General features: G+C 39.4%; 1 protein-coding gene across 1 annotated transcript in view; it reads right to left on the reverse strand.

Moving 5' to 3' along the window:
- The window catches only part of galnt14 (UDP-N-acetyl-alpha-D-galactosamine:polypeptide N-acetylgalactosaminyltransferase 14 (GalNAc-T14)), a 193635-nt gene that overhangs the window by 8793 nt on the left and 160214 nt on the right, over positions 1 to 24628 (reverse strand). Inside the window, 6 exon segments of the mRNA XM_022206915.2 lie at positions 2546 to 2665; positions 9121 to 9265; positions 12432 to 12515; positions 14267 to 14359; positions 17928 to 18054; positions 21791 to 21894. Of these exon segments, the coding sequence (XP_022062607.1) occupies positions 2546 to 2665; positions 9121 to 9265; positions 12432 to 12515; positions 14267 to 14359; positions 17928 to 18054; positions 21791 to 21894 (673 nt within the window).

The following is a 24628-nucleotide window of genomic DNA, read 5'->3' on the forward strand; positions in this document are numbered from 1 at the left end:
TGTGCTTTCTGACACACACAGAAACACACACACTCTCAGCCGGGACATGTTTGTGTGTGTGTCGTTACAAAGGTTTACTAGTTTCGGTTACATGACAGAGATGCGCTTCAGTAGCTCTGCCGAAATACACACAAACACCTACACAGACGCTGGTGTGTGTGAGTGCTGAAGTCTTTTTAGTCTTTTAATTTAAGGCTGGTATCTGATAAATATATATAACAGCCTGAGCTGAGTCTCCTCCAGCAATATAACACCTGTCTGTCTGTGTGCTCGCTGTGTACAGCTCTCATTATTAGTCACCAGCCTCAGCTCTTTTTGCCTCTTTCCTTCACTTCCTTTCTTTATTCCTTCCTACTGAAAGTGCAGTTCTCCCACTAACTTTTCCTTTCTGTTTCTTTCTCTTCTCCTTTCTTTCAATCTTTTTCCAACTCTTATTTTCCTTCATCCTCTTAAAATTCCTTTCTTTCTTCTGATTTTTCACCTTCTTTCATACATTACCCCTCTTCATATTATATATTTTGTTTACTTCTTCCTACCAACTTTCCTTCCTTCCTTCCTTCCTTTCTTCCTTTTTAATTCCCCTACATTCATTCTTTACTTGCCCCTCCGTACCTACCTTTGTAGTTATATTTTCTGACCTTTCGTTTCATTCCTCATACCTTCTGTCATTTTCTTCCTCGTTTCATCCTATCTTCCTTTCCTTCTGTCATTTTTTCTTTCTTCTTCATTTTCTTTCATCTTTCTTCCTACCATCCTTTCATTCTGTCTTTACTTCCTCGCTTGTACTTTCTTCAATTTCACTCTTTATTTCCTCCTTCCTATCTTCCTTACTTCTTCTTATCTTCCTTCTTTCTTTTATTCACTTTTTTCCTACTACTTTCCATTTAATAAGTCATTGTTTCCTCCTCCTTCCCTGCCTTTCTTTCTGACTTTCTGACAGTTTTTCTTCCTACCATGCTCTCTTTCCTCCTTCCTTTCTTTCATTCTGTCTTTCTTACTTTCCTTCCTACCTTTTTTCTCCCATCTTCTATTTTTCCCAATTCTCTCTTTACTCTTTTTATCCTCATTTTTACCTTTATTTTGCTGTTGCAGTTCTGCTTTGCGCTCTCCTTCTTGTCTTAATTCCAGAAAACACACATGGAGAATTGCAAGGGTTTTCACAAGAACCAACATGCTGGACGAAAATACACCGCTGTCCTCACTTTCAACGTTAAAACTATAAAAACAAACAAACATCTTTTTTTTCCTTGTTTTTCCTTCAGTTGGCACGTCTACTGTACCTCAGGTTCTTGCCTTGTTTGCTGATAGCACATCCTCCTCTGTTGCTGCCACAGGGGAACTTGTTGTAGAAGTATAAAAATATTCAGACCTCTAGACGCAACAGCGTTACTATTATGAAGCCAGAAACAACTGAGAAATTAATACCAAAGACTCCTCAATCTAGAGTCCAGATTTAATTTGATTTATCGTGTTTCCTGTTTTGCTTTAAGCTCCTGTTGTCGTTCTGTGGTGTACACGATGTGCTACAGGCAGTCAGCGACATGATGAACTGCTGCACCGTGTGGCCATTTTCTGGACGTTACTCTTTTCTTTCCTTTCCTCTTCTTTGACATTTTCTTACTTTCTGTCATCATGTCACCCCTTTTCTTCCACTAAGCTGTAACCCTTTCTTTATCATCATCTTTCATTCTCCTGTCTTATATTTTTTATTTAATCTTCTCCTCTTTTTTTCTCCTTATACTTTATTGTATTTCTGTGCCTCCTTCTCTCTGACTATTCATCTTCACACTGCTGACTCGCTGATGTAATAACACAGAATAACAGCATCAACAAACAGAGAATCACACACATTAACGTACAAGCATGCAAACGCACGTACAGTATATGCTTTTTCATGTCTAATATTATCCACAAAACCTGCAGATCTGTTCAGAGAGGCAAGAATCCAGATGGGATAAACACAAACAAACACACGCTTGCGCAGAATGTTGCATGCAGACTGAACAGTTGGCGAGGTGTAATGAGCTAATCTTCTGCTATCGCTCTCTCCCCCCTGACTCCCCCTCCTCCCCTTCTTCTCCTTCCTTCCTCCCTAGCACGTCCTCCTCCCTTTTTCCTCTTTCTCCTCTTTTGTCTGTCTCGCTTCACCTTTCCACCTGTGCCTCTCCTCCTCCCTCGCTCTCGCTCTCTCTGGTGATTTATTGGTTGTCAGGTTGTTCTCTGCTGCAGGGGCTTCTGGGACGCCGTCAAGGTGCCCAGTGGTCAGGTAATGACAAGTGTGAGTGTGTATGTGTGTGTCTGTTAAGAGTATTTCAAGCTGCCTGTCAAGCATCTGCCCCTGCAGTGTGTGTGTGTGTGTGTGTGTGTACAGCAATCATCTTTAGACAAATTTAGCTTTAGATTAATTAACATTTAGATTAATTTATCAGCCATATGATGTACGGTAGTGACTCGCCCGCAGCTACACACCACCTGTCTGCCTGAACTGTGTGTGTGTGTGTGTGTGTGTGTGTGTGTGTGTGTGTGTGTGTGTGTGTGTACAAACCTGCTTGCCATCCGCCATGTTGCAGGGCAGCAGCAGGACCTGGGAGGCAGGGAAGGTGGTGGACAGAGACAAGCAGTGTTGCTGCTGACGGATCTGCTGCCCGTGAGTGTACACCCACTCCTGGAGAAAGAAGGAGAGAGTTAATAGTTGTTGTTTTTATCTTCTCTGTGTCTTAAATGTTGTTTGTCGGCTGGGTTTTTGAAAGATGACATTTTCGAGTGCTGCTACAGCTTTGCGTTTGTTTCTGATAAGCACTCAGGAAGATAAAGCCATTCAGGGAGAGGTTACAAAGAATTAGAAGCAGGTACCAAAATGACCTTCAATGCAATTTCAGTTTACTGGAGAAATGACAATAAAACGATCCTCAACAGACACCCAAACATGACATGTGATTAATGCAAAGCTCATTCCAAAACCATTGGTATTAATTTGCTGCTACAACAGCCTCCACTCTTGTGGCTTCAGGCTTTAAACCAGACCTGCAGGGATTTGTTTCCCATTCAGCCACAAGAGTATTAGAGAGGCCTGGCTCACAGTCAGTGTTCCAGTTCATGCCAGAGGTGTTGGATGGGGCTGAAGTCAGGCCGGCCATCCACACTAGAGTGGGAAAACATTTCTTTACAGACTTGGCTTTGTGTACAAGTGTGTTGTCACTTAGAAACAAGAAAGAGCCAAACACAAAATCCAGAAACAAAGCTAGAAGAGAAGAGTATTTTATATAACACTGTATGTTGTACTGTTTACATTAAAACTAAAGGACAAAGGCCAAACAAAAAAAAGCAGAAATAGACTGAAAGTGGGAAAAAGTTTGTATTTTGCTCCATATTGTATGTGAGACAGACTAAACACAACAGTACATAAAGCTGGGCTGAGTGATTTGGGGAAAATATCTAATTTAAAATGTTCTCAGATATCACAATTTCATTGGCAACATTATTTTTTAATGTCAAGTTTCAGTTCAATATTCACAGTGTTCACATTATGACTGACTCACATTTAACCACTTTGGTCATTTTTATCGACTTTGACAATTTTTTGTTATACACTCTTCATCTCTATGTAAACCTTATTTAAATAGCTTTCAGTCTGTCCATTTGTGCTGCTGCCAATCACAACACTGCAGTAAAAATGATTTTAACTCTTTCAGTCTGAGGCTGAGCTGCAGGTCACACACACAGGTGGGCAGCTAATGCTAAGGATTGGTCAAGGTTCAACGTAACAGCGCACCGATGTATTATTGATGATACATCTCAAATCCAAGCGAATTTTGCTGGATTTTGGTTGATTTTTTTCTGAATGTTCTTAAACGTTTTTTTTAAACATTTTTTTCTTCCACCAAAAAATGTTCAGAAATTTCCCAAATATGTTGATAATGTGGAAGTTTTCACTGTGAAAATAGTTTTTTTTCCACATTTTCAAACTTTAAAACGGGTCAGTTTGACCTGCAGGACCACAGGAGGATTAACTCTCAGGAAATGCTTCTTGCTTCACTCAGGACTTTTGTTTATAATGCAGTCATTTTTACACCACCATACTACTACTTCTGCTATAGTATCTCAATACTTCTTCCACCACTGGCAGTAGCAAAATGTTTGGCATTTTAACTTGATTAACAACTTCTGTCAAAACAGCTATTAATTTTGTCTGTGCATTGATTTTTCAGTTAATCATTTCAGCTTTAATGGTTAAGTTTTGAGGAAATAATGACAGTATTTGCTCATTTTTCTGACACATTATTGATTCTTTATGAGATATCAGCGTGGCTGTGCTGCCGACTCTCCTGCATGAAGTAACGGAGGGTGAGAGCTGATTTGGGGGACGGTGGGAGGTCTTTTCAAATCAGCTCTGTGATGTATGACGTTTCATCTTGAATATCTCAACGCTGCAGGGTTTATTTCATCATATGATTGATTTATTGAACTGCAGCAAAGAGAATGACATTGGAGGTTAATTGGTCCCGTAGCTCAATAAATCATCACTCTGCTGGAGCCTCGCAGGGTTCAGCCAGTACGTTTACACGCACACTTAACATTTAGCCTGAACACAATCAAACCAGTCACCTCAAGCTGTCATGTGAGCAAGTAACTTGTTTACCAGGTCTAGATATGTGCTATTCAAAGTGTCATTTCTTTGCCTTAATTATCATTATTGAAACACATTTACAACACCTACCTCACTGTATACTGTCCCATAAATCTTACTATAGTTTACCATCATCATTATGCCTTTTCTACGACATTTCATCTTTTATTTATATTCTGTTACTCTATATTTATTTTATATTAACATACAGATATATTTATAATACAATTCCTACTAAAATGCACATTTTTATGCAAACGTCAAATCATTTTTAGCAGCTTGCTCATAAATATGCATTGTTAAAGGAAATAGGAAATAGGAAACTGCTGTTCAGTGATTTAGGGCATTGTTCTGTACACATGTACTACTTCACTTGTTCTTGGAATTTATTTTTCAATCTTCTATAAGAAACAACAGAGCTGAATGTGAGGGAGTGATGAGGGGTTGATCAGGTCTGTGGTGTATATACATAAGTGTATCAGAGAAATGTTTGAAGCAGGCTCCTCACTGTAATCAGAATCACGGTGTGCAGGTGAACGCACTCGCTGGTTGTACAGTTAAACATGAAGCAGGTCAGCTGAAACAAAGCCTGCACACTCAGCACAAATGCTCCCTGTATGAATCAAAGGTTAAACACAAAATGCACTTCAGCTCAAAAATAACAATGACACCTGCAGGCCTATGCACCAAGCTTTGAGTCTAAACTGTATTTTTCCTTAAAAGTTGCCTGAGCCACCTTGCTTTCATGCACACATTCACAGGCGACAGCAGAAGCGATAAAAGCACAACTTCATGCCTGTGCACTCATTACATTTGGAGCAAATTGTGTTCAGAATGATGGTTTTGTGGATCAGTGGGTCGCATTTCATGCCCGTCATTCTCCGATCCCTTCAGCTTATATTTCTGCTGTTATACACAGCTGTCCACCCTCCCATTAATGCAGCCATATAATGCATTTGAATCCGAGATGACTGACACTGCAAGCATTCTGGTCTGTTTCTGCTGCTGCAGGTTTACAAGTCGGTCTTTCTGCTTCTGCTATTGATTTTTTTCTTGTATATGAACGCTGGTACAAAATGCTGGTACAGACTTCAAGTTTTGAAAGGAACTAGGGAAAGCCTTTTCCCACATTTCAGCATCAACCTTCATTCAGAAACAACATATAGAGAAAAAGATAGTGTCCTGCCAAAATCCCAAACACAACCTTTACTGCAATAAAAACAGATGCTGACAGCTTAGATTAACGATGCTCCCCAATAATGAATGTAAATTGTGTTTTCCCCCCACAAGACACTAACAGGAGCTGAGGTAGCAGAAAAATGAAGCAGCAGCATCGGAGAGCAGCAGGATCCATATGAGTCTCTCTAAAGCAAGAAAGTCGTGTGCATCTGTGCACATGGAACAACAGCAGTGGTAATTTCATCAGACACTTATGATTATGAATAATCTCCAGCACAGAGAGAGGATAGATCAGGATCTAACACACAGCTACAGATTTTGTAGTTAATTATTGTGACATAGCAGCCGTCCTCAGGTTGAGTCCTGAACTTCATCACACTGCTAGGACTTTTTTTATTTTCAGTTGGTAAATTATAATTGCGTCTGGAGAGAGAAATCAGGAAATCATAAATAAACTAGGCTGCTAGTTATTTAGACAGTTTGAACAACTGCTACTGGTTTATATTTAGTTCTTTTTCAGGACGTCATTATTACTATGTATTACCTGATGAACATGATGTCTGAATGACAAAATGGCGTAACATTAACAGACTGATTAAGTCTGTTAATGGCTACAAGAAGTTTTTGATTAGTGACATATGGCTGTATGATTAAAGTTCTACCAGACCCTGGACTCACCACAACTGTTGGACCTTCTTCTGGTTGTGGCTACAGTTACTTAAAATTTCTGCACAGGTTGGTGTCACAGAGAATTTCATTAGTTCAAAGTTTGCACAAGATTACATCACCTGCCCTGATAGCATGCTACAGGTAAAGCAGCAGACCATAGCTCACCATTTACTTTAGTCAAAGACAAAAAAAAAAAAGATGACACCCCGCACAAGCTGCTACTCAGGGATTCAAATTGGCAACAACATCTTTAAGGCTTAATGCCTAACATCCTGCTACAATTTTTGTTCTTAAACTTAGCAGTCAGTGTTGTAAATGTATGTAAAATAGTTCACTTTACAGTAAGTGTTTGAACAAACTATACCAGTGCTGTCCATTTTCCGTAGAGGATGGTCTTGACAGCTCTTTGTTAGAATCATAACTTCACAGGAATGATGGCCAAACCCATAGACACTAATAATATAAAGAAATATAATATTCCTTCTACTTGAATTTCTTCTTTTAATTAGACTGACTGAGAATATTTGCAGACTCCAGGGGGAAAATGTTTTTTTTTTTTCCAAACTGACAGAAAACTAAATTGAACTCAATTTTGTAAGTTCAAAAACATTCCCACCTGGGAAAGCAGACTTCTGAACATGAACAAACAGGGATAAAGAGTTTTCCTCCAGGGCTTTCTCAAGTTCATAGGAGAGAGATTCTCATTCACAATCACACACATCCCAGTGGTTTTCCCTGAGAGTTTAGAGGTTTGAACCAGCAACCTTCCAGTCACAAGGCGGCCTCTCAAGCCCTCAGGCTGCTCAGCTGCTGACACATTCGCTTTCTACATGCCGGCTTGTTAGACCGAATCACAGTCTCCACACTTGCTCTAAACATGGAATAATGAGAATCCTACGGGTATTAATTATAGCCGAGAGAAGGGAGAACACACGCACACACACACATGGGATCTTTGGTGTGTTGCTGTGCTAACTAAGTAAAAAAAAAAAATGAACACAGTCAGAGCGGGTCAGACATACATAAACACAAAGAAGAGTAAACAATAACTGCGATCACACAGCTACATGCATGTGCTGTGTAAACACCTGGACTTACACACACAGCTATATGTTCTCTCTCACACACACACACACACACACACACACACACACACACACACACACACACACACACACACACACACACACACACACACACACACACACACACACACACACACACACACACACACACACACACACCTCTTCTTGTACATTGTTAAGCTCACAAAAATAAGCAGGGCACAACAAGGTCACAAGCACAAAGACACACACAGCTGCTGCTCTAACCTAATTATGTTTCAGCCTAACGATGCCCTCCTGCAGGAGCCTTATTTATATTTACTGATGACAAATGAGGGCAAGTGAGAGGGAACATGAGGAGAGCTGAGGTTAAGCAATATTTTCAGATCTATTTTAATCGAAAAATTTTTTGTTGTTGTTTTTTTTAACTTACCGCTACACATTTCCAGCTTCTCAGTCCCATCATGGTCACAGAAAAAGGCACTATGCAGAGTTTCCCAAGTCACTACAGTAGAATTTAAAGGATTCTGATAGAATGAAATTAGTTTTTAATGATTTGATTTTTTGTTTTTGCAAGCAAATAATACCACCACTCGTCAAGACCTGACATTAGCTGCCAAAGACAGAAATTTATGAACTAAAATCTCTCATCTCATTTAATTCACAAATTTTAAAAGAGTTACTCGTGTCTTTATGCAAATATTTGCAATTTGCACTATTACATAAAGCTAATGTTGAAATGTAAGTAGAAATGTTCTGTGAGTCTGTCCTTTAAAGGGTATAGTGTATATGTGTTATTGTATACAGATGCATCTTAAAAAAACAGCTCAGAATCTCAATAAAACTATCTGCTTGAATCAAATATAAATAAGTAAAATAAAGAACATTTGCTTTGTTTTGGTTATTATTTTCACTTCTGTATGCAAAATTATCAAAAATGTGTGTATTTCAAATTTTGAAAGGTTTGGTCTTCATCAAAGTCTTAATTTAAATCTAAATTTAAATAAAAAATTATGTCTCATTTAATGAGAAATTTTCTCTTTTAAAAAATATACCTTTCTGCACACCCAAATACATATCTGTACTTCAAGTTAAAATATGCTGCTCTAATCCAGTGTATGTTTTGTAAAATTTAATGAATAGCTCTTTCATATACAGCCCTGCCTTTGTAAATAGGAAACAAATAAAGCTTGGACCGAACCACACAACACTATTCCTGTGTACATTTGTGCTTGTGCAGAGGAGAAAGACAGCTGTGATAGTGAGATGGACAACAAATCTGGCACACTGTAATATGCTAAATACATATCAACAATGTCTCACAGATTCCATCCTTAATAAAAGCAGTGACCAGTTTATAAAGCAGCTGTACTGCTTGTAATAAAAAACAATAAATAAAAACAAAAAAAACCCAAACAGATGCAGATATAGTTTCAAGGCGCTGGTAAACTTATTTCCACTTGTAAGCGTTACATTTCTTCAGTCATCCCCAGGTTTTCTCCCGGTTCACAGTTGGAAGAGCTACAAACTTTCCTGTTTTCCAGACGCTGTTATTGTATTTCTAACTCCTGATCGACCCACCTGGTTGATGGCGGGGACCCCCTCTGTTCCTATGCAGGGGGCTAACGTGAGGACGGGCATGTCCTGGCCCTCCACCCTGCGAGACTCCAGACAGTTCTGTCTCTGTCTGATCACCCCCGACTGTGAGTCTGAGTCATCTGGGACCCTGATGGAGACAGAAAACTTCTTTCAGTTAAGGTGTTCATTGTATTAAGTGGATGTGGAAACTTGAAGAGTAAAATAAAACTAACTACATTAGTACCACTGGAGGTAAGTCAATAGAAATACATATCTACAGGTTTTGATTAACTCGACCCAATGCTTTAATATCCAAGAACAAATGTGGAAGTAAAAAGGTTCTGAGGAAATTTCGTGTTTATTTTAAATACACTGACAGCCTCAGTGAAATGAGACAGAAGACCCCAATCAACTCCAGCATGGTCTCATTAACTACATCAAGATATCACAGTTAATTTGACAGTAATTTATCAGTGTTTGCAAAAATCACTCGCTGTACCTTTAACAAATCCGCTGAAGGCCACGATTCTCTAAACTCATTACTTCAGAAAGTTTCTCACTAGTCTTCCTCTTTGATAAACTTTCTCAGTCCTTCTTGTTAAATTCTCAGCTGCGCTATAAACTCGGGCTTAAGCCCTGTAGCATTAATTCAATCTGCTATCTCTCTCTGTTTTAATAACCCGTTAAAGGTTATTCTGCTTTTTAAGGGTCAGGTCTGTCTTCCCCTGAGAGCAAGGCTGCTAATTCCATTCTGGGGGATTAACACCAGCCTCCAGTGGATAAATGGGTATTTAAGTGTTCGTGTGTGTGTGTGTGTGTGTGTGAGAGAGAGAGAGAGAACGAGAGAAGAGCATTTAAATGAGTGTTTATGTGTCTGAAGGTATTTGTATTGGCAGGTTTGTGTGCTTGTAAGCAGTGTGTGTGTTTTGTATGTATATGAAAGAGTCACTGCCACGGCTTAATGTTATAAAGTGTGACTTTGTGTTCATGTGTGATTGTACGTGTGTGTGTTGTGTGCAGATAGGGCAGTGAGTCTGACGAACTGGTCCCCCTGGGAGTTTAGCCAATCAGGACAGAGGGAGTGATTTAAGACACAAAGACAGTGAATGAGGTGTTCAAAAAGACATAAAAGTGAGTGTGGCTGAAGGTGGGTTTCCACTCGCTGTAGACGTGAAATTTGACAGATTTTTGTTCAAACCTAGATGTAAATATTGCATGACATCTGCAAACAACACATAGCACTCCACAGAATTAATTTTAGAGAAGGTGCATTTTTCAATTAAAGAGCTTCCTCTTCATCTCAATGGGTGATAACAATGCGATGACAACGGGGTGTTTGATAGAAAACTGTATAATTTACGCCTCGTGGCACACTGATGTTCAATGAGTACACATAGCTCCTGTTACATAGCTCCTTTATGCTAACAAACATGCCTACATGACTGCATATTATATGTATTGCCTCAAAAAAAGAGAATATGCGCACAGATTTGGAATTAAACTTCTAAATTCACCTCCCCATTACTTTCAGCTTCGCCTTTCATCTTTTATTATAGCAAGTGTTCTTTTAAAGTGTGAACGTTGAGGCTAAAGGTGGATGGACTAACATTCAAAATTAAAGCAGCAGAGACAGGTATGCTGACTTATAGTCCTTGATAACGGTCAGCTGTGTCCCATCTTTCAACATCCACGATTTGAGGTTATTATGCCGGTTTTCCGTTAAAAAACAGGTTCATTTCTTAGGGTTGACAAAGCTGTTTCACAGCCCGAAAAGAATGTACAGTATGCATATGTATATTTATATACATGTACTCACTGGCCACTTTATTAGGTATGCCTGTTCAATTGCTTGTTAACACAAATAGCTAATCAGCCAATCACATGGACATGCTGATTCCCTGACAGCTGAATAAGTTAATTAGGGGGTCACTGGCCCTGAGGATCGATAGCATGTAGACGTGTTCAATATAACTTGGTGAAGCTCAAATCGAGCATCAGAATGGGAAAGAAAGAGGATTTAAGTGACTTTGAACGTGGCATGGTTGTTGGTGCCAAATGGGTGTCAGAGTATTTCAGAAACTGCTGATCTACTGGGATTTTCACACACAACCATCTCTAAGGTTCGCAGAGAAAGGTCTGAAAAAGGGAAAATATCCAGAAAGCGGCAGTTGTGTGGACGAAAATGTCTTGTTGATGTGAAAGGTCAGACGACAATGGGCAGAATGGTTGGAGATGATAGAAAGACAACAGTAACCCGGATAACCACTCATTACACTACTGGATGACAGAATACCATCTCTGAATGCATAACACGTCCAACTTGAAGAAGATGGACTACAGCAGCAGAAGATCACACCAGGTGTCACTCCTGTCATCTAAGAACAGGAAACTGAGGCTATAACTCACACATGCTCACCAAAACTGGACAGCAGAAGATTGGAAAAACGTTGCCTGGTCTGATGAGCCTCAATTTCAGCTGCGACATTTAAATGGTCAGAATTTGGCATAAACAACATGAAATCATGGCTCCATCCTGCCTTGTATCAATGGTTTAGGCTGCTAGTGGTGTAATGGTGTGGGAGATATTTTCTTGGCACACTTTGGGCCCCTTAGTACCAAATGAGCATCATTTAAAAACCCCAGCCTACCTGAGTAATGTTGCTTCCATGTCCACCCCTTTATGACCACCATGTGTCAATCTAGTGATGGATACTTCCAGCAGGATAATGCTCTGTGTCACAAAGCTCAGATCATCACAAACTGACTTCTTTAACATGACAATGAGTTCACTGTACTCCAACGGCCTCCACAGTAGCCAGATTTCAATCCAATAGAACCTTTGGGATTTGATGGAACGGGAGATTGGCATCATGGATGTCCAGCCAATAAATCTGCACCAACTGCATGATGCTGCCATGCCAATATGTACCAAAATCTCTGAGGAATGTTGAAAGTATGCCACAAAGAATTAAGGCAGTCCTGATTGCTAAAGGAGGTCCAACTTTTTGCTAGCAAGGTGTACCTAATAAAGTGGCCAGTGAGTGCATAACTTTTCACAGACCGATTCGAATCCCCCATGATGAATAAACCTAATGGTACAATCAGCCTCATTTTCTCTTTGCAACTTAAAAATAAACAAATGGGCACAAAAACATTAAAAAGAAATAATCTTATTTTAACAATGAACCAGACAGTAATAATCGGCTGTAAAATTTCTCTCTTCAGTTTGCAAACTCAGCAAAAGCTTTCCCTAGACAGATAAGTCTGAAGACAAACACACACACAGACACACGCACACACAGACACACACTTACTTGAGCTCTGGGTAGACGTTGTCCAAGTACCACTTGAAGGATTTACACTTGAGCTTCTTGCGGAGTTCCACTCTGGCTCGGATACTAGTGACACACAAACACACACAAACACACCACAGCAGACAGTCAGATTGACAGAAAAGCAGCCAGATAAACAACAACTCAGAGAGCCAGAGCCTTTTATGAATGCTCAGCTCAGAATGAATAGCTGTAAGGTACCCAGAAAACAACAAAACTGATGCAGAAAATGAAAAACTAATGATCAACCAGGACAAATTATGCAGGTGTGCGATATGAAAATACAGTTAAAACCTTAAAGCAGTCCTTAAATGCCAGCTTTTATCTGACAGACACTTGCAAACAGTGACGTTTCAGCACAGTTGTGTGCTTTAATGTGTGTGCCTACTGTGCGTTTCTCAGAGTAACTACTTTTTATTACTGATATCCCATTTGGGATAAAAACACTGGTCTCAGATAAACCATTTATTTTAAGACTTCTAAAGAGTAACACAGCAGGCTGAATGTAAAGATTCATTGTCCTCTCTGGTTAAACCGCTGCGGGCCAGCAAAAACAAAACTTTCAGAGGGCGTGAAATGACTCTTTATGGTTAAGCAAATGCTCTGTTACTGTCTCTGATTGTACTAGTCCATTGTGCAACTTCATAAAAGGGGCGATTTGATGGTCATATTGCTGGTTCACCACTTTGATGAAGAGCACCCTGCTGAAGGATTTCAAGCCAACACAGAAGCTGCGGTAGCTACTTGAAGCAGTTTATGTTTATGTGTTTATGTTGATTAAGAAGAGAGCATGTATTTCTCCAAGTTGCAACAGACTGTATAATCCAATGTTGTTGCCACTTTCATGGCGATTTGTGCCAGTATTTTTTTATGATGTTTTATTTTCTATTTGATAGTCTGCAGCTGATATTAAGGGCCACTGACTGTGTATAAAAGATAGACATCGCCCCTGGGTCCTAAAAGGGAAGTTGACAAAGTGCCTTAAACCTGCATTCTTTTTAACAGCCAGCAGGGGCCGACTCAGCTGGCTGCAAAAAGAAGTCAGCTTGTATTGAAGTATATGAAAAAATGACCCTAATTCTTGCCTGATTTCTCATTTCATTATGGTTTCAGTTACTGAATTCAATACTTTTTAAACAGCATGTTTGTTTCATAAAATATGACCTCATTTAAAGTAAACTAGATAAAGCATGGCATCTTTTTGCATGGGGCTACCTTGTGACTTACAGGTTGCTAATGTGCCGTTGCAGTGTCCTTGACTTCCTAGTAAGATCCACCCCTTACACATTATCTCAAAATACCAAGATGGCAAAAACCAAACGCTGAACTTGCGGCTTCAAGATAGTGGTCCCCAAATGACAGGTGACCTAACAGCCACTACGTATGTCTGTAATACACATTTAATGCTTTAGGGCTGCAACTACTGATTGATTTCATTTTCAGTTAATTTGTTGGTTATTTTCTCACTTAACTGATCATTTGCTTAATCTATGCAAAGTCAAAAAAGGTGAAAAATGTGGATCAGGGTTTCCACAAAGGCTAAGGTAGTGTCGTCAAATATCTTGTTTTTTACAGAACCCAAAGATATTCAGTTTGCAGTCATAGATGAGCAAAGAAACTACAAGACACTCAAGAGACTGACATGAAAGAATTTAAACTTTTTTCTTAAAAAATTACTGATGAATTTATCAATATGATAGTTGACAACTAATCTATTAATCAATGTGCTACTGCAGCTCTAATTTGACAGAAGGCAGAAGTGGAAGCTCACAACTGAAAAGTGTGAATGTCACATGGGTGTGTGTGTGTGTTCTTACTCTCCGTAGGATTTGCCTCGTGCTGCCGGGCGAGCGGAGTAGTAAAAGAGACGGAAGTCGTCCATCCACACCTCAGCTGTGCGACGTGTGTTCCTGTCACACACAGACACACATTTAGAGAATAGCAACCGTGTTCTGCAGAAAATCAATCAAATCCATTTTACTCTGGCTTTCTATGATGCAGTTAATGGACTAAAACATACTGAATATACCAGGATAAATACTGATATGTATCATTGATGCCGCACAAACCTCCAAATGTATTTTGCTGAACCAAAGCAAAGGAACTGTGTCGGTATTGTTTTTATTAAACTCTATCTGGAGCATGCAGGTGTGAATGTTTTTGACAAAATTCACTTTGGAACACAGAAGTATTTCCTTAATCACATATAAGCACTCTAAACAGAACGAGAGCAAGCTGAAGAGCTTCATTACACATACAGTATCATAACTTCTGTTCTACATGTTTAGGAAAGATATTTTAATTAAAAATGCAAGACAGATAGATATATAGACAGACAGATAGATATATAGACAGACAAACAGACAGACAGACAGATAGACAGATAGATAGAAGTATATACAGTTCAGCAGTCTGGACTTTGTGATTCTGTGAGAGGCTGCAGAAAGAGGACGGGAAGGAAACAAGTAAAAACAGATATCAGCAGTCTCCCACTGTTCACCTACTGCCTTTAAACACATAGCTCCTGCAGAAACAACAGCCCACCCCTAGAGGTGGTCTGGCTGGTCCGATCACATTCTGATGTCTGTGTGCACCTACACCTGCCTTTAAACATTCACTGTTCATCAACCAGACAGCATAACCAGATGGACCTCATGCTGAAAATGGCATCACATGTAGGTCAGACCACCTCCAGATGTAATCTTACTGATCCTATCCCTTGCTGATTGGGATGTTTTCTACATTTGCATTAAAGACTCACATGTTTGTCCTCATCCTGACAGGATTTCCAGACATAGAATCATGTTTATACCAGGTGTAAATCATGCCTGCTGCTCCGTCTCATCAGTTCAGTTCTGTTCAACTCACTGCACTTTATTCACCCACACGGCACTAACAGTGAAGCATATTTCTCTATCTCTCATCCCCATTTACTGCTTTTCTCTCATTCTCTTTTTCCTCTCTGTCTCTCTGTAGTAATTAGCTATTAGCAGAGTTTCTGTGAGCTGTGAACGATCTCATTGAAATGACAGAAACCCTCCATTATAGGCATTACGCACACTGGCTGTGGCAGTTTAATGAAAGGGGAAGAGAGAGAGGATATGAGCTGCTTGTAGGCGTATAAACATAAATACGTGTCACACGCAGGCTTACAATTAAAAGCTCTCGTTGCGCACACACATACACACAAACACAAGGTCACAGTAGCAGGCCTCGGCTTGGGAGGAAACAGCATAATCTTTGTAATCGAATTATTAAGCAGCCCTTTTTATTTAGCATATTCATAATCCAGACTGCCAACGCAGAAGCCTCCAGCTAATTAACCGGCAGAGCAACACACGAGCAGACAACAGCAGCTTTGTTTGGGAGAACAGCGTTGATCACAAACATCAGGCCATCGTGATACGCATAAAAGTCATCATCTTCCGCACAGAACAGATGCTGCCTCGGTAACGGCCAACAGGGAGTGAAATGAGCGACTAAAAAGCCTAGCTGGAGAAAAAAAAAAAAGAAAAAAGTCTCAGCGTTGGTGTGGATTAGCTGGTTGACACAAAACAATAAGTTTATATGAGCCGTTTGGCTGAAGCTTCGCTCCAAAGTGCTGTTCAGCAGCAGGAGAGCTCATTTTGGGAACTGAACCCTCCAGATTGGCATTTTTAGTGCCTTGCTCTGCCCATAAAGCCACAAAGGGAACTGAACTCCCAACCCTGACAGTGTTAATGCCTTGCTCACATGCTGAGGTTTATGAATTACTGAACTGTTAAAGGAATAATTCACCAGATAAATCATCGGTCTGTGGCACTCAGTGGAACCCAGAAGTTATTTAGTGATGAACTGCTGCAATTTAGTTTTTGGTAAACTCACTTGCCTCGTCTTCTGCTTCAGTTTGTCATGTACAGTGTCTCCCTGAATGCCTTTCAGTATATGCGTAGGCTCGATATTGGCCTTTCAGTGGATATTAAATAACCAAAGGGACGTTTAAAAAAGTTTCAAAAATTGCAACTTCAAATCTCTATAAGAAACCGTTTCCCAATTACATACACATTATTTAGTGATTATTCCTTACAGTATGATACTATGAGTAACACAGCAAGTAGTAATGTTGATTGTGTTTTCGATTCTGTAATCTGAATGGAACCAGAATCCTCATTGTAGCCTTGATTAATCTATTTATACAAGATCAATTGTACATTCTGAGCACATTAGTCCTGTTAATGGATTATTGGACTGCCTGTAAACATCTTTCAGTGTGAACTGTTTGAAAGGGGCAGAGAACAGAATACAGCTTATGCTAATAGGATAATATTGTACTCGCAGCTCAAAGGCTCCCAGGCAGCTGTAAATCCACTTTAACAATGATGTGAGCAGTGTTCGGTGGCTGCAACACACAGCTCAGAGTGGAAACATTTCACATCTGTTTCCTCTGTGTGTATTCAGTCAAACCCTAATTCAGAGGGTGAGAAAGTTAGTGGAGTTGGGTAGGTAAACACACACTCACACACTGAAGAATTGTATGAATTTACAGAAAAGACAGACAAGTTATTTGTTCATTACGTAGTAAAGTTATTCAATCAGGAGTTTAGTGAGTACATGGGCAAAACAGAGAACCAATTTTATATTAAGGAAACCAGACAGACCTGATTTTACACACATAATTCATTTTCCACCATGATAAGTGTTCTCAGACAGAGGACATGTGTGGCTGAGCAGACACAGATAAGAGGAGATCCATGACACTAAAAGTCCTGAAAACACATCAGTATATCCTATAAGAAATTTCCATGGAAATAGTTATAATCACCAATTTATACTGTAATTTAAAAAGTACATTAACAAAAGTGAAGAAAACTCCAGACAAGAGGTAAACTTCTGCTGATCTGTGGCTGAACTTCAAATTAATCTCACTCAGGGCAAACTGCATCATGTTTGTTTGCTTTTTATTTAAAAAAAAAAAAAAAAATCAACCATGTAAAAAAAACTACATGGCAGATGATCAAACTCGTTGAACACTTTGATCTTCCAAATGTCAGACGAACAGACAGGATTTATTTGATCCATTCAATCATTACACTTACTCATGACACTGAGTTGAGGACAGCTGAAAAATTCTAATGTCTGAGCATCCTGAGTTGACTGAAATCAAGCAGTGCACTAATGAATATCAATCAGCTTTACAGTAGAACTCATTCACTGAGGTGTAGCACTGCCCTCCCTGGCTCATAATAAGGAATTCTAAGGGAGGGCTGGTGATGGTCACACACATGCACTAAATATTAAAATATATGGCTGCAAGACTAAAATATGCATCGATCTCATAAAATGTTGACACCCCTTTTGTGGAGTTAAACAATGAGAATAAATGCAGACAAATTAGGAAAAAAAAGAACTCATTCAAACTAATTTCTGAATATTCTGTCACTAATATATTTCTTATGAAATAAATATTTGTAAATAGACAAAAGTAATTCAGATGCTTACTTGATGTATGTGTTGGCGTTGCCCTCGGGAAAGACGTACGGGTGTTTCTTCCTGAAAACGTGACCCACTCTGCTGCAGGGCAGGATCTCCAGACTGCCGCCACACTGCCACACCCGGAACGAGATCTCTGCACACACCACAGACACACTCTCAAACCACTGCCAATTCATATGTGATGACACTATTGAAGTCTCACATTTTACTATTGTTTAATTTCTATTTGTAGTTAAACAAACAACTGCAAATATAAACGAATATAAACACCGTATGTTTGATACATGTTACAATAAGTCACTGTTGTTTCTTTTCACAACACTTAAAACAACTGGAGCAACAATCAGTTGACTGAACACTTAAAAATCTATTTAACCTGATTTCTGGGAGCAGCCTTCATGTTGTTTTTGCATCAGTTCTACAAAAGTATCTCCAGCAGCTGGAAGGTCTTCATGTCAAACACAGAAGTGATTATTCAAACTGAGAAAATGTAACCGGAGACTCACTTTGTTTGTTAGTGAAAATTTAATATCGAACGAGTTTGTTGAACTCTTTTTTCAAGTTCACTTAACTCAGATGGTTTCACATTTGCTAAAACTCACAAGATGAGTTTGTAGTGTGTCACATTTCTAAGACAGCAGCACTGCCTGACAAACATAAACATCCTGTTCGGTTTGGTGGGATGTAGGATACATTTTGAATTGGCAAATTATTAGGCGGTATTCTGAACCAACAGCCTAACAGCTCAATGTTTAAAAGCATTGGTACGACAATGCTTTTATAGTCAACTTAAGCAAACAGCCAAGATTCTTCATTACCCAGCTCATACATGAGTAAGTATTAATATGTATATTTTCTTATCATTTATGAGATGTGACTGCTTGTGGGAGCTTTGTTCAGTCTAGAACAAACATTTAAGAAACACCTATCCCTGACACAAAGTGAAGAATAGATGTTAAGTTGCTGTACAACATTATCTGCATTGCTGCGTAACTGTTCTTAAATCTGTAATTTATGCCTTACTTTTACTGTGAAGCACTAGTGAAAGGCACTCTATAAACTTGATCTTTTAAGCCCATCTCTTTCAAGAGTATGATTTTGCTGTACTCATTACCATTCCATTTAAGGGGAAAAACACTCGTTGGTGTGTTTGTATTTCTCTAAAAATCTGCTCCATGTGGTGCTTTTACATGCTAGAAGTCATATCCTGAGTGAAATGAACCATCAGAGTCATGGACGAACATTTCCATCTGGAATCTGCAGTATAACGATGAAAGACAGATTCAGATTTTTGTGGTTTCACACGTAACAAACGTAATGTAGAGCGCTTAGCCCGGGATGCAGCAATGGTGTCCATGTACATCAGTGTTAAGGGGAACATCTTTAGTGGAATATGTCTAAAAAATGAATTTTTTTGCATAACATTCCTCTTAGACAAATGTTGGAAACATTATTTGGTGATCTCTATAACAATTCCCCACTGGGAGTAAAACAGGAGGAGAAGGCCGTCTGAAATATGCCACCAGCAGTAGGCTTATTTCCACCATCTACACATGATGAGTCAGACTAGTGTGATGTGAACTGGGTAAATTTGACTGCTCTCTCTCTCAGTACCCAGGTGTTCTGTTTATTTGAAGCTCTGCCTTTTATGTTCTTTGTCTCTGTGGTAGTTTTCTATCCTGGACATCACAGCTAAATGGGCCAAACCTCCCTGAATATTTGATAACCTGCTGACGGACTGTGATTTTTTTTTTGTTTTGTTTTTTGTCTGTGTGTGAGAGAATGCGTTTGTTAGTGTTGTGTTACCATTAGCGTGAGTGTTGATTATTTCACATGCACTTTGCGTGTTCCTATGACCTGTTTACACTGTGCTCAGTCTCTGATATGAGGACAACAATTCACATAAAAGGCACAGCTAACGTTAATTGAATTCACAGCTCTTTGTGCATGTATGTGTGTTAATTGACAGCGCTAGTATCTGTCTGTGAGTTCACTAGAGAGGAAGAGAGAAGTAACAGAGCTTCCCCCAAAGAATGAGAAGCTGAGAATTTCACAAAATTTTACAGTAACAGAAGCAGAGAGACAGAGAGAGTACGGGTGAAAAGAGGAGAGAGAAGAAGAGAAAATTAGAGCGTGGACTGGGTTTGACGAGGAAAAGAACAGAGATGGAAGTAAAGATGAAACACTAGAGAGTGAAAAGGAGAACAAGAGAAGTCAGCAAGACTCTTAGATACTGACACAGAGCCTGTGAGACTGATGGAAACATGACAGAGAGCAAATGAGTGTGAGTGAGAGAGAGGAAAAACAGGCTAACAGGCTCTCATTGATCTGAAACAAGCAGGAGTGCAGTAACGGTACACATGCATGCGCGCGCACACACACACACGCACACACACACACGCACACACACACACACACACGCACACACACACGCACACACACACGCACACACACGCACACACACACACACACACGCACACACACACGCACACACACACGCACACACACGCACACACACGCACACACACACACACACACACACACACTTCAGATGATTTGAGACAGGTAGCAGCAGGAGAGCCAGATGTTGCTGCTGTCAGAAAGTAAAGATTTTTTTCTCCTGAATGAAAAGTTCACCTTCGTTCAGCTGATATTGAAGGACCTTTGAATTTCAGACAGTTAACTTCTTAACTTCCACTGTATTTATTAGCTCTCATCATGTGTGACCATGCTGAGATTTCGCTAAAACTAGCATTCAAACAATTGCAAATGATTGCAGAACCAGCTATCCTTCAACTTAATCTATATTTAATTATGATCTGCCTTTGCCTAAAAACCACCGTAGAAACATGAATCTCACATGAAAGCACAGTCACGCCAGTCAACATGCTGAAGGTACAAGTAATATACATTATTCTTCTGCAACATATATTTGCTAACATTTATTTTTCACTCATAAATGTGATGTTAAGAAGACAGATTTACAAAAGCACATAGTGAAGAAATGATTACCGTTCAGATTAAAGTACCAAAATGCAGCTGTCAAGCATCTTCCTCATTCTTCAAACCAAAGGAGAAACACTGAATTCATTAAAGCTTTGTGTACCAGCATGAACATATCAACTTGACATACTGTTTATAGTTGGGTACCTATAATTTTAATATTATCTTCCGCTGAAGAAGACTTTAATGGCTAATGTTACAATTGAACCAACAGTATGCCTTCACAGTCGTACTGGATTTTTAAAGGACGTTCTATTAAAGTGATGAACAACTTTCACGTGTTACTCACTAAAGTCACACAATAAAGCAAAAAAACAAATATGATTCACTGATTATTTTATGCAAGGACCATTTCTGAATTTTTGCACTCCTTCCCTTTACCCACTTTTTTGTATGACTCCTTATTTGGCTATAATTTTCAATTTGGCAGGCATTCAACAGATTTCCCTACATCCAAATCAAAAACAGGCTAACAAAGACTTTAAGGTCAGCAAGAACTGAACTAATTTTCCCCAGGACAAATTATTAACAACATTTTCTTTGCTTAATGCACTTTATGTTAATTTTGTGTGACATTTTTTTGTCAATTGCTGCAATAATGATGAAATCATACTGAGCTAGTATCATAGATGGTGGATAGTGTCATTATTCTAATCTTAAAAGAAAAATAAAACAGAAAACAGTTTGTTTAGCAGATATGGAGCTGCAACACTAAAAACAGCTGCTGTAAAGTTATCAATGTAGACAAAAATGTAGTTTCTACTATAGTATCTTAACTGCAAATATGCTCAATTTTTAGCCATAGTTGTCTATTAGTGTGGTTTAATTCATGTCTTTAAGAGAAGCTACTCCTAATGTCGACTCACCAAAGTTCTCCCCGCCCCAGATGTCCATAGCGGTGTCGTATTTGCCGAGATGATTGAACCAGGACCTGTCAATCACAAAGAGCCCACCTGCGATGATGGGAGTCCTGCCAGAGAGGGAGACACAAAGAGAGACAAAAACCCAATCAATAGATAAACAGATTGTCTGATTACAATTTTCCTCCTGAGCCATCTGAAACTGAGTCCAGTCTCATTAGCATCACAAGACTGAAGATGATATAACGATGAGACTCCATGAAAAATACCCAAAAGCATGATACAGTATATATTATAGTTGGATAAAAACAAAGTAAGATTACTATTGAGCAGCAAACCTGTCTGTCCCCATCATTTGTTGCTGACGTTTGTGTTTAATTTTCTCCAGAGGATTGTAATCTAATCCAGAAGTAAGGAGCTTCCGTTTAGGTGCTCTTTGTGTTTTCCAGAATAGAAATAAGTCTGTTGGTTTGCTGTGGTACACACAAAATAACTCAGCCACACAAACGCAGCCTGAATCGTGATCTGGACAATGCAACGAGTGAATAGCTGAAGGCCAGCACGCGTCATCAAATACCCTCTGTTTATCAACAATTATCCTGCCGTCACCGCCCGCAAATAGCGATCGCTGTGTGTCTGTCAGTGTGTGCATGTCTATATGTGGGTGGAAGTACATAAAAACCCTTTTTTCAGGCTCAATTTGTCCTTGTGTGCTTAAAAGGAATGTAAGTATGTGTGTATGGAGAACTTTAGTGTCTGTGTGAATGTGTGACTGAAGAAAGTGAGGAAATTAAATAGCATAAAATAACTTGGCAAATAAATGGAATGAAACAAGGCGGGTGCATTTTTGTGTGTGTGTGTGTGTGTGTGTGTTTCCTCTATGTGAGGACCAGTCAATGAGGGCCGCTGGTCCACAGTTTCAACGCTGATCAGAGAACATAACTCTGAAAAGCAGAATAAGTTGTTGGGTTTTTACAAGTTGTGTTGATATCGGTGGGAAAAATGCTAAAAAGAAACTAAATACTTTATTTAAATTGTCTATACTAGGAGATCGTTGCAGTTCAAATGACAGATGTGATGGTTAAGGTTAGATGCTATGGAATGCATTATGTGAACTGTGGATTCACAAGTAGAGTGTACAAATCAGTCCCTGTGTGTTCCCAGATGGTTCAAACTGACATCCAGGTGGAGACACTTTCTATCCGTCTACAGTACATGTATCTCAGTATACATACACTCATCAGTACCCATCCATCTGTGAGAACTGCCACTAAAAAAAAGACACGCATCGACTCAGACAGTCACAAGTTGGCACCACGATAAATCTGGGTTCCTGCCACTAATCTGACTTATGAAGAAGGAAGACTGCCAGAGTTTATTATTTATAACTGTGTGCGCATGTTTGCTCTGTGCCTTCCCTTTGTTTGTTTGTTCATTTCTCCACAGCAAATGATTTGTCAGGCATCGATGATTTGAGTTTGTGTAAACTTGCAGGAGATTAAGTTTTTCACTGCAGCAGTGATAGGTCAAAGCAGGGTGATACATTTGCTGCAGACTGCTGCAGAGAGGACCTGTGTCATTCGTCATTTTAGCAGCCGAGGGCAACCTCAGTGGTGCAATTAACCCCCACCGTTATGGGTAATGTGATTTTGTAGATGTTGTTATTATTTTTAAAGCATTATTCTGATTCTGAAAGTTTTAATGTAATATTCTGACTGTGGATCTTTTCTACCATATTCATATATGTATTATTGAATTAAGTGCTAGACACATAAATCACACTAACTTAATAATGCCAGTGGGTCTTCTATCTATGTAATCTGTGCATATATTCTTTATATTTTTCTATATTGTAAATATTTTGAATGCTGTGTCACTGTACGCTTTATTGTGACGTACATGGTAGGGCAGCTCAGATTGGGACTTCATGATATCCTCATTTTAAATTTGAAACCTCATAGTTAGATGTCAAAACTTTAATTTGTGTGGAGACCTTTTCCTTCAACAGACTGCTACATTTACTGTGGCCTATTTGCTGCTGTTAAGTGCCGTTGCTCTGAGTAGCAATTTACTACCTTTCTAACTGTCAGTGCTAATAAAGTCGGTTCACGCAGAGATCAGCCACAACATTAAGACCTACCTGGCCACCAAAGCAGCTCTGACCCACCAGGGCATGGTTACAGGACCTATATATTATATTGGCAGTGGATTCTTATAGGTTGTGAGGTGGGACCTCCATGGATCAAGCTTGCCCTGCTGCAGCAATCTGATGCTTGACCAGATGGGGATGGAGAGAGTTTAGAAGCTGGATTAATGTCCAGTGCTTTCTGTTTTGCTCCACGAGATGTTCATGAGCAGTTCTATTAGTTTGGTGCATTACCCTGCTGGGGGAGGATGCTGGTGTTGGGAGTGTTATTACCAGGAGGTGGAAATGCGTTTGGTCTGCAACAATGTTTAGGTGAGTGGTACAAGGTGGGGACTCCATGGACTGGATTTTCCACAGAGGCTCAATCAGGCTATCCATCAGTGGTTTTAATGTTGTGGCTGATTAGTGTTTTAGTTGAAGCATTACATAAAGACAATACACACAGCTGCTAAACCTTCTAATTTTGTGTGCCAGGCACAATAATAAAGAACCTATACCTTAAAGTCTATAAAGTCAGCTTCTGCACACAAAGCAACGACAACAACGACAAAAACTGGCACCATTCAAAACTATAAGGCTGCTGTAAGAAGACAAAACTCATTCAGAAAAATGACAGTGGGTTTTATGAAAACAAACAAAGGACCCATATATATGTATTTATTAACTTCACACAGGCAAATATTGCACAGGAGAACCAT

The sequence above is a fragment of the Acanthochromis polyacanthus genome, chromosome 16, assembly GCF_021347895.1.
Source record: "Acanthochromis polyacanthus isolate Apoly-LR-REF ecotype Palm Island chromosome 16, KAUST_Apoly_ChrSc, whole genome shotgun sequence".
NCBI lineage: Eukaryota > Metazoa > Chordata > Actinopteri > Pomacentridae > Acanthochromis > Acanthochromis polyacanthus.